Genomic DNA, 10,657 nt, shown 5'->3' with positions numbered 1-10,657 from the left:
TCGGGTATTGGGATCCTGAGTGGTAGATTCGCTTCTTCAAGGCCGAAACTCGGCCGAAGGTTTCAGGCCGAGGACCTCAAAAGCGAGGGGGCAATGTTTAGGCCCAAAATAGCAGTTTGGGCCGAGGGAGGTATTACTTTCGGCCCGGGAAGACTACGGCGAGAAAGTCATGGGGGCTTCAGCTCATGGGCTTCTAGGCCTAGATCGGTTAAATCAGAGTGCAAGTCGAGTCCTAATACAATAGGGACCCTCGACGAGATCAGTAAAACTAGAAGGCGAATCCGGCTCAGTAAAGGACTAGATTCGTAGTCCTAGCAGAGGTAGGACTGATTGAGGTAACGTTAATCCGGAGAAGGAAACCTAGTTCGAATAGGATTAGAACTCGGGCTCGGTGTTCTGCTTCTATAAATACAAGACATTCAGCAATGGAAAAGGCCTCACAAAAATCAATACAAAATTGCCCTGCGCAAACTCTCACAACTTGAGATCTTTTTCTTTTCCTTTTTCGCTGACACATCTTCCGTTGGCATCAACAGCACTGTGGAAGCAACCGGTGATATCTTAAGTCGGCATAGATAGCTCTGTCACCGTAGAGTCGGTCGGTCTCGCAGTATCTTCCGTTGGCATCAACAGCACTGCGGCGAGAACGGTCGATTGCCTATCCAAGTCTCGGTCGAGAAGGGTTTTCGAATCCTTGTTGGTCGAGGTCATCTCATTAGCCTTCTCGGCGAGGTGAGGTGTTACAGTTATTACATTCGGCACATTGTAAGCCGAATTCGGTTCGTGAACTTTGTAAGAAATAGCAGCCTTGTCTTCAGGCTCGAGAACCCAAGAGGCCGAGACGCGTTCCTTTCTCGGCCGCAATCGCAAGACGCAGAAGTCAGTAGCGCGACCCAACGCAGCATCATCAAATTTACTCCTCAGCCGAGCCTCGGCCGACGAGTTGGCACGCCCCGCAATCACCGAAGGACGTAGTTAGCTTAGAATATATTCGGCCTGCGCACCACGTAGGCTTTGTAATTTCTAGGGTCAACAATATTACAGAGAAACTTCCTTACACCGGTAAGGCCATACCACCCGTTTTCACATAAAATGTGTGATGACTTGAGTTACCGCTACAATGTCATACTTGGTGGTTGAAAACCCTTCAAATAAATTATGGGTCTGTAGGTCGTAGGCCGAGTAGTGTGATTATTATTGGGCCAAGCTTTCATCAAACCCAACCTATTGAGCCTACCTTAAAATTTGTTAATATAATTGGGCTAAAAGCCCATCTCACCTCTTCGACCGTTCGACATGGAGGGTTTAAGCCGATTAATACAAAAACAAAATACAAACCAGGGAAACTGCTTAAACCCTAAATCCCGAAAAATGGAGGTGCAATCAGTCTGTCGCGGGATTCCCACTTCAAATTTCGGTTTCTCCAACCACCGCATACTCCCTGCTCAGATCGTAAGCAAATTTCTGATTCATAATTACTTCCAAATGAAAATTTCTGTTTCAATTTTGTCAACATTGCCATGTTTTTAATTTAATCACCGATTTTTGTGCTGTTAAATTCCTCAGGTTTTCGCAGGCCACGCCGGGCGGAGGGATGAAAAGCTCCACCGTAGCGGAATTTCTGCCAAATGTACGCTTACTCTTCGCCTTAATCTCAATTTATTTGGCTCGGAATGTTTTCTTTCATTTTTCTCAGCGGCCAAACAGGAGTTTCATTTATGTTTAAAGTAGGGCCTGTTTGGGATTTTCTTCTGGGAAGGATAACGTGCTCTGTGACGACCAAAAGTACTTTTGATTACGTTTGGTAGATAAACTTAAAAGTGCTTTTGAGTCATAGAAGTGTTTAATGGAGAAGTGATTTTAGTAAACACTAAGTAAAAGTGCTTCAAAGTGGAAGTACTTTCTATGGAAGCAGCCCCAAATGGGCCCTTAGTCTTGCTTGTAACCAAACAAAAAAAAGTATATAGTCTTGCTTTTGTGTTTTAACTGGAAGAATTGTTTCAGCATATTTGAACAGAGGAGCTATTCAATGTGTTTCAAATTCTAGTCGGGATGCGAAGTTGGAATTCTCAGGTGGGGATAGTTTTAATGTTCCTGTTAAAAAAATTGATGGGGTGGAGCCTTTTCGGGGTAAATCGGGTTCAATTTCGTTCTACGGTTTGACACACCAGTTGGCAGAGGAAGGGAAATTGATTTCGGCCCCTTTTGATGAAGAGAAGGGCTCGTTTATTTGGTTTATCGCCCCTGTTGCTTTGATTTCATCGTTGATTCTTCCACAGTTCTTCATTGGTAATGCAGTTGAGGCCTTCTTGAAGGACGAGACTATCGTAGGTATTCACTGGACCAAGTTTTTGTTTAATTTGATTAGGTTTGGACTTTTACTCGTGTGATAGTGGTTAACAAGTGCTTGATTCTGAAATGTATGACAGCCGTTAGCAAATGATATAAGTTGGTAGGAATAATTTGGTTTTATATGTGCCTGCACCATACAACGTGATTTTTGTTTCAGAAGATAAATCACAATTTTTTGTCGGTGCCATAGAGGATGGTCTAGATCGATTCATAGATAGATTTCTATCCGATATCTCCGTGGGTAGAGATAAAGATAGGGATCCATCTAGATCTTGATTCACTATTTCCTTTTTTTCTTCTTGATCCTGATTGATTGCCTTTTTGTGACGACAAGTTTTAAATCTTAATGCAGCCTGGAAACATCTTACCGAAAGATAGATCATATTTTATCAATGAATTGATTTGCAGTGATCCGATAGATATTTTGATAAGTATATTCGTCCAATTTATAGCAAAGAGCCTTTCTCTCCTGATTTTGTATCTATTGATGTTTATGGGAATGAAAGCTTTTTGGAGTTCGATTTCTATGGACAAGTTGAATTGTTTGGTGAAGTTTCTACTTGTATGAATCTTCTGTATACCTAACACTTCAATCTCTTGACTTTGATATCCACGCCCCTGTGGTTTTATTTGCATAGCATAAAGCGGCTGCTATGATATGTCTATACTTTACTCAGAAGAGAAAATAAACTAATATTTATTTTTCTTGCTATGCAGAAATTGTGACTTCATTATCGTACGAGGCTGTATTTTATGTGGGTCTTGCAATATTCCTGCTTGTAACTGATAGAGTGCAAAGGCCCTATCTGCAGTTCAGTCCAAAGAGATGGGGTCTCATTACCGGCCTAAGAGGATACTTGACATCTGCTTTCCTCACCACGGGATTCAAAGTGATGGCTCCTCTGTTTGCTGTTTATGTAACCTGGCCATTGCTTGGCTTTCCGGCCTTGATTTCTGTCATTCCCTTTCTAGTTGGCTGTGTTGCTCAACTTGCATTTGAGACGGTTCTTGAAAAGCGTCAGTCATCTTGCTGGCCTCTAGTTCCCATTATTTTCGAGGTAGATATAGTTTATTGAGATCCATTAATGATGTTTGTTTTGGAGTTGAATCCAAGGCTTTTGGCATCTATTGGAATTCTTCTGTTTCCTAAGCTGATATTTTGGCATCTATGTGCAGGTTTATCGACTATATCAGTTGACAAAAGCTACTTCCTTTATCCAGAATTTGATGTTTGCCATGAACGGTCTTCCTACATCCCCTGAACTGCTAGAAAAAAGCGGTGCACTATTTGCTATGATGGTAACCTTCCGAGTTGTCAGCCTGGTGTGCCTCTGGTCACTGACGACATTTCTTTTGAGGCTGTTTCCTTCCAGACCCGTTGCAGAGAAATACTGATGTTTTTATCCGACGCTGTATATTCTGATTCTGGGTTCTTTGCTCGTTTAAGTTGTGTGTAATCATAAACTTGATCGTCCTTGTACTTGATTCCGGTTTAATTAGATTTTACTCTTGGACAATCACGGTTGCGGGTGTTTTCTCTACCAGATTTGTCGAATTTTACTTGTATGTTTCAAATTTTGCCAATATAAAGAAGATGAGGTTCAATCTAAGTCGATTGCAGGTTCAAGCAACGGAATTGGTCAAGTGTCTAAGTGAGTGTGACTGCATTAAGGTTGAGAAGCGGTCTTATAGGGAGTGCGCTGGGGAAAAGAGTCCACCAATATCAAGCGAATGTATTGGTCTGATGGAAAAGTATTTCAATTGCAAAAGAGGGCGGGTTGACATGAGGGCTAGGATTCGGGGGAATAAAGGCTATTGAGCAACGGTAACGTTTACCAAGTTTTTAGAGATTCTCCTGTGATTGGATTTGAGTAATTTTGGACGTTAACTTTGGTGACTCTGGTTTATCTCGTATTTGATTTCCTGCTTTTGTTGTTACAACAGTGAATAGTGTTTATTGTGTAGTTTTAGTCCAAATGATGCAAGTCTTGGCTTATAGGCAACTGGCATGCTTCTTTCGGGCTATGCATGGTTTGCTTGCTTGTCTGCGCTGTTCCCCTCTCCGGCGTCTCCGCCTTATTTCTGGTTCCTTTTTGTGTTTCCACAACTGCAAATGCATCTGTTGTGATTTTCTTATGTTCCGTATGGCACTGGGCGGCATGTCATGGAATGCATTGAGGTGAGAGTCGTATTCGCAACTTTTACTTGTGCTCGGGCCTTAAGCTCCAGGTAACGTTATGAAAGATTTACCGCCGGTAATTTTCAGAATGTTCTGAAGGCAGAGCCGCAGACGGGTAATTTTCTGGCTGTCTGTTTCATGTGGCGCTGAGACTTTCCACGTAACCTATTTCTTTCCGTTGCTTTTGCTTCGTCTTTTTGCGCGCATGGTCCGCCTACTGTTCCATCCACCAAAAGCCGAAAGCCGAAAGCCGAAAGCCCAAAAGCACAAGTCGAAACCCACAACACAAGCAAATGGAATATGAAACACGAGAAAATTTCCATCCGACTTGCATCGTGCCTTCTAATTCCAAATTTCCAAGTTCCACAAGCCGTCGAGGGAGAAAATATCCTCGTTCCTAAATTCCCAGCGAGAAAATTATCCCACGAAACATGGTCCACACGTGTCCGGTCCCCTCGAATCGGAGTGGTGCCCACACGCAGAGCACTTGCCGACGGTGAGCCATTACATTATAGTCTTTGACTGGTTTTGGTACGTCCAAATTGTTGGGGAAGAATTCAAAGTTCAAAACCAACCTGGCCAAGTAATAGGCAAAAAGCGAAATGGTTACTCCATGCAAAGACAAAGACCAGCTAAGATGCCACGAATCTTCTGTTTTCCTTCACACCACGAACCACACTAGCTACAAACTTATATATAAACCCCACCAAAACCAACCAGAAAGTTTCAGTGGTGTTATCAAAGGGAGCAATGGCAGCCACTAGATTAATGCGCACGTTTAAGCCAATGACTTTTCATTCCTCCTCTTCTTCTTCATCTTCTCCGCCATCAACGGCCCTGAAGTGTTTGAGCAAGGGCAGAAGAATAAACGGAGAGAAGGGACTTACTAGGAACGATAATGATAGTCACGAGAGGAAGCAAATGCATGCAGTAGCTGTGAAGGCGTCGGCAACCACGTTGGCAGAACCACAAGTCGAGAATCGGGGAGGATTACTCGTAGAATTGGCTTCCCTGGTCGGAAAGGCCAACCGTGCTTTGCCCATTCTACTGAGAACGGCTCTCAGACCAAAGTCTTTGAGACAGCAAGTCCAGATGTTCATTGAAAGGGTAAATACGTCCGTTACATGCATGTTTTCATTTGTCAAAAGTTGTTTAATTTTATGTGGTGATCTAGGGTAAAAATTTTGAATGAGTTAGTTATACATACTTCATTTGTGCAGGGGATAATAGACTGTCGATTCTTTACATTACTTGCAGTTGCGGGATCTTTACTCGGTTCAGTACTGTGCTTTGTAGAGGTGAAATTTCCATTTTCCCTTTTTATTTGATTACATTGGAGGGAATCGAACATCAAAACTAGTTTAGCATAATCAACACGTGCTTATGTTCAACGTTTATATGAATGCAGGGTTGCTTTATTGTTCTAGAGTCATATTTCCAGTATTTCCATGCCTTGTCACACAAGACGGATCAAGGCCATATGGTGCATCTTCTTATTGAAGCCATTGGTAAGTAAAGCACCCACATCTACATGTGATATTCATCCTAATTATGCCTAATTATATTTGACTATGATTAATTCTTGTAATTTACAGATATGTTCCTGGTAGGAACCGCCATGCTTATTTTCGCAGTTGGGTTGTATGCCATGTTCGTCGGGTCAAAGGCCGCGAAAGAAAGAGGACCGCGGTTTTCCGACTCAAACTTGTTTGGTCTCTTCTACATGAAGGTACCTTTCAGTCACTTTTTACATGATGTAAATATCTTCTAATATTTGTACCAACATAGACATCATTTCTAATTCACGTAATTTATAAACATTTCAGGCACCTCCAGCATGGGTTAACATACAATCAGTTTCGCAAGCGAAATCAAAAATAGGGCATGCAGTGGTAATGATACTGCAAGTGGGACTGCTGGAAAAGTTCAAGAGCATACCTCTAGTTACGCCGCTCGATCTTGCTTGCTTTGCTGGATCTGTGCTTCTTTCCTCTGCTGGTATCTTCCTTCTTTCCAGACTCTCTGCCACTGCAAGCCCCGCTGCAACCAGTGTACATGGAAGATAGATCATACAGCTAACTGATGATGATGTCCACAAACTACTGCATTGATTTATTAATTAATTTATAACCCCATTATTTTTGTAGCATGTACTGATCAATATATACCGATACGTAGCAATACTTAGATCGAAATATTATACTTCTGCAACCGAAAAAAGAATTGTACTTCAGCCAGAAATGGAAGACATAGATATTGTAATTCAACCATGATGAAAGTATAAGGTTGATGGTCAGAAAAATATTCATGTATTATTGATTTTCCATTAATATATGTATATTTATCTTCCCTTGTTGGCCTCAATTCTATTTTCGTACGTTCTTATCAACTATATATATTGGATTAACTTATGTTCTTATTTTTTCGTCCAATACTCTTGTATGGTGTTTTCGGAGAGCTATTATGCCACTCACATGTTCTATTTTGTTTTTTGATTTGTCGTTTATATTTTAACTATAATAATGTAGACGGTAAATAATAAATGTGAGTGGAGATAACAACACTCTTAAACTGATCAAACCTTGTGAGTTGATAATATAACATTCAACCAAGAACAAAAGGGGAAAACATGTCATACCACAGTGATGCCAATACTTATATTTAATGTGTTTGCAATCGACATACAGCAAGTAACTAATAAGTAATAATTAGTTTAGCGACAGATGTGCCAAAAACCTAAAGAATTAATACTGATAAATAAACAAAGAGCATGGCACAGTAAGAAAAGCATCGAGTTGAAACACAAACAGATTTAGAACTCAGGCTCAGACATATTCCCAGCACACACGGCACAAGTGGTGGCGGAACCTTGGTTGATGTAGGTACAACGATCACAAGCCCAATAGTTCCCATAATTAGGGTTTATCTCCGAGAGGTCACTCTCCAACGCTCTAACCAGCTTGTCAAAATAATTTGCAGTCGCGTTTGTCAGCCTCTCGAGGCTGAACACTGCGTGCCCTAGCAAGTGCTCAAATAACTTCAACTTCAACAGCTCATCCTCGGGGATATAGTACCCATATGCATAGTGTTAGTGTTTGTGTGTGTGTTTTCAGTATGTGTTTCAATGGAGGTTGTCTTCAAAGATGGAGAGAGTTTCAGAGAGAAGAAGTTGCAAAGATGTCTCTTCGAATTTCATTCATATTTCACATAATACAATCTAACCGTTATATGAAGAAAGGAAGGGAGATCCTTCACTCTTCAACATATAACACAATCTTAGCCATTCATTGCTATCACCCTATGAGATGATGCCACTTGGCTTATTCTATTACTTAGACTAGATACAAGATTAAAATGCCATGTGGACTATGATCCAATGACTCACATTCAAACTGAAACAAAACATAGAAACCTGATTCTTGCTGCCAAGCTTCAGCTAAAGGATTATACACCAACACATAGCTCCACCGGAGTATCTACCTACCTTCAATGATCTGTTGCCAGGCCTCGATAATGAACTTGAGCTCAAGACCTGATTGACATTGTATTCAGAAATAGTTGAATTTCATCACTTTGCAACCTATTGAAATCCTCCATAGCTTTTTTCTTTGAAGATATATTGTTTGCCCAACGTTCATAGTAATAAATGTACTTCTCCAGATATTTCTTTGCCTCTTTCTTTCCCCTCTCTTCAGCCACAAAATTACCACGGTTATCACTGTGGCAATGACATTTTTTGAATTCGCAGAGACATAACCAGCAAAATTGGAACCTACAAACACTGCATCTCATAACATTACACCCTCCGTCTTTATTGATCGGTCCTTTGCATTTGGGACATGGCTTGGTGTTCACAAGTATCCATTTTGCGTTGTGACGTTCATCCTGGTTCTTCGCAGTCCACTTCCCCGCCGTCGCACTGTCCACGGGACGATGAATCTCCACAGTGCAGTTCCAGCAGAAACTGTTCGAGCAAAGGCGAAACATCATAGTTTCCTGAACCATCAGCATTAAATTGCACAGCGTACTGACAATTCGGAGCAGGACACCACTTCGATGTAAGATCTTAATAGGAAGTGCTTATACCTCTCATGATCTTCTTTGGCTGTAACCACACCAATTAAATCCGGACCAACTGCTGCTTTGCAGGATGGTTCGGGACATCTCGTCAGCAAACACGGAGGACCGTCATTGATCGCTGTGCTAACGTAACGTGTCCAGCATTCTCGACAATATGGATGACCACAAACAGCGGACAAAACACTCCCGCATCCATACGAAAATTCATCAAAACATATTTTACAAGTGATTAAATCTGCAGCATTGAACTGAACCACAGGCTTCCTCTGTTGAATTCTAATCCAGTCTTGGGCCAAGTCCAGCCCATGCCGAAAAGGCAACACAAGCTAATTGATGGTGCATGCTTGAATATGCTAGACAATTCTAGCAATCTTTGTCGGCAAAAGTAGCTGGAAAATTCCAGCAATCTAAGTCAGTTATCCACCTAAATATCTAAGCTAAAGAATATACTAGAAGGTAGTGTATGGATATTGCAAAGCCTATGTCGGTTGCATGCATAATAAATAGCTAGAATGATCTAGCAATGTCCAATGTCGGCAAACATGCCTTTAAATAGGTGTGTGTGTATTGCTAAGTAACCAACCAACCAAGAGAGAAAAGAGTGAAGAAGTGTAAGAGTGTTTGAGTGTTTTCTCTTGTACTAAGTTTGTGAGTGAATAAAAATTTTGTGTAATACATTGAGTGTTCTTTCTTTCTCTTGCCTATTAATTCCGCTGCGTTACATTCTTCTTTGTGAGATAAACATCTCCAAAATAGAGAAGTCTTTTTAAGCCCCAACATCCTCAACAACCCTACCTTTTCTCGGGTTTTGTCTTCATTAGCGAACCACTCGTCGTTGAGTCTACTAATGCTCCAGTTGAACTGAGGGAGAAGGATGGAGGCAGCAGATTTTGTTATCAAAAGAACGGTAGAGATACTTGTGATATCTGTTAAGAGGTAATCTTGTCTTCGGCCCAAGACAAGTGATCCAACCCAAAGCCAATATGTGCAAATGCTAGAAAATCTATGTCGGTAATATAGCTGGAAAATTCCAGCAATTTCAGTCGGTTATCACCAAAAATATCCAAGCTAAAGAAAGATCTAGAGGCAGCAAATCATGTGGTCATTGCTGCAATGCTCAAGTCGGTGGTAACAAGGATAGTCGGTGAACACCACCTATAAATAGGTGTGTGGTGTTGTGTAACAAAGAAGCAAGAAGTGAGGAAGAGCTAAGAAGTGTGAGAGTGTTTGAGTGTTTCCTCTTGTACGTTTGTGTGAGAATAAAAAATTTTGTGTAATAGTCTAAGTGTTCTTTTTTCTCTTGCCTATCAATTTCGCTGCGTTACATTCTTCTTTGTGAGATTAACATCTCCAAAGTAATGAAGTCTTTTTAAGCCCCAGCAATATCCTCCTCCTGACGTTGTTGCCAAACGTCGTCTTCTTTCAAAAGAGAGTTCTTTTGCTTCAGCTGATCATCTGTGTCGATGTTGTCTTCTTGGACATTACCAAATTCATTGGCTGCCTCATTGTCGTCATCATCTTCTTCTTCAACAAAGCCAGTGTCTTCGTCATCATAAACACTTTGGTCGCTGTAATCCATCCATTCTGATTCGTCATTGTTCTGATCTCGTATATTGTCCTTCTTGTCCATGGTATGGGAAAACCCTAGATATAGATAATTTGGTTTGGGAGAAAAATCGATAAAATAGTGGAGGCCTGGTTGGGTATATATAGAGCTACGGGTAACTCTGATAAAATAAAAAAAGGGATTAGGGTTTAGGGTTTAGGGCTAGGTTAACTTCATAATCATAGGATGAATTGGACTGGAACTCTGGTCAAACAAGTAAGACTTATGCCTTTTTTTCTTTTCTTTTTCGGTAACATAAGACTTATGCCTTTATATAGGCATCAAACCCTAATTCAATAAAACAAATTAACTTAAAGTCCTAATTTAAAAATAACTTTTTTTTAAAGAAATCTAATTAGGGTTTATTTTTATTTTTTTCAAACCATAGATTTTATTAGATTAGATGTTAGATTAGCTATCGACATGATTTGAACTCATTC

The 10,657-nt window shown here is 40.8% G+C and overlaps 2 protein-coding genes and 1 pseudogene across 2 annotated transcripts; 2 read left to right on the top strand and 1 right to left on the bottom strand.

Moving 5' to 3' along the window:
* Nucleotides 1-1,302: 1,302 nt before the first annotated feature.
* LOC126602351 (uncharacterized) lies at nucleotides 1,303-3,962 on the top strand. Its single transcript, XM_050269190.1, has 5 exons — nucleotides 1,303-1,452; nucleotides 1,567-1,630; nucleotides 2,005-2,331; nucleotides 3,070-3,410; nucleotides 3,529-3,962. Exons 1-5 carry the CDS (start codon nucleotides 1,372-1,374, stop codon nucleotides 3,745-3,747), a joined length of 1,032 nt encoding a protein of 343 aa, XP_050125147.1. The 5' UTR covers nucleotides 1,303-1,371; the 3' UTR covers nucleotides 3,748-3,962.
* A 1,279-nt stretch (nucleotides 3,963-5,241) lies between these two features.
* Nucleotides 5,242-6,881, top strand: LOC126602352 (uncharacterized). The gene is made up of 5 exons (XM_050269191.1): nucleotides 5,242-5,638; nucleotides 5,752-5,829; nucleotides 5,940-6,039; nucleotides 6,127-6,260; nucleotides 6,358-6,881. The coding sequence occupies exons 1-5, from the start codon at nucleotides 5,282-5,284 to the stop codon at nucleotides 6,595-6,597; spliced, it is 909 nt and encodes a 302-aa protein (XP_050125148.1). The 5' UTR covers nucleotides 5,242-5,281; the 3' UTR covers nucleotides 6,598-6,881.
* A 1,098-nt stretch (nucleotides 6,882-7,979) lies between these two features.
* LOC126605941 (probable E3 ubiquitin-protein ligase ARI5) lies at nucleotides 7,980-10,241 on the bottom strand (annotated as a pseudogene).
* Nucleotides 10,242-10,657: the final 416 nt, after the last annotated feature.

This window comes from Malus sylvestris, chromosome 15 (genome assembly GCF_916048215.2).
Source record: "Malus sylvestris chromosome 15, drMalSylv7.2, whole genome shotgun sequence".
Lineage (NCBI taxonomy): Eukaryota > Viridiplantae > Streptophyta > Magnoliopsida > Rosales > Rosaceae > Malus > Malus sylvestris.
This window is presented reverse-complemented; position numbering and strand designations above follow the sequence as displayed.

Excerpts from the sequence above, each read along its gene's own strand:
- LOC126602351 (XM_050269190.1), top strand. The coding sequence starts at position 1,372 with ATGGAGGTGCAATCAGTCTGTCGCGGGATTCCCACTTCAAATTTCGGT. Across the intron at positions 2,332-3,069 it reads GAAGGACGAGACTATCGTAG|AAATTGTGACTTCATTATCG; the intron begins GTATTCACTGGA and ends CTTGCTATGCAG. Across the intron at positions 3,411-3,528 it reads TAGTTCCCATTATTTTCGAG|GTTTATCGACTATATCAGTT; the intron begins GTAGATATAGTT and ends ATCTATGTGCAG.
- LOC126602352 (XM_050269191.1), top strand. The coding sequence starts at position 5,282 with ATGGCAGCCACTAGATTAATGCGCACGTTTAAGCCAATGACTTTTCAT. Across the intron at positions 5,639-5,751 it reads TCCAGATGTTCATTGAAAGG|GGGATAATAGACTGTCGATT; the intron begins GTAAATACGTCC and ends TCATTTGTGCAG. Across the intron at positions 6,040-6,126 it reads TCTTCTTATTGAAGCCATTG|ATATGTTCCTGGTAGGAACC; the intron begins GTAAGTAAAGCA and ends TGTAATTTACAG.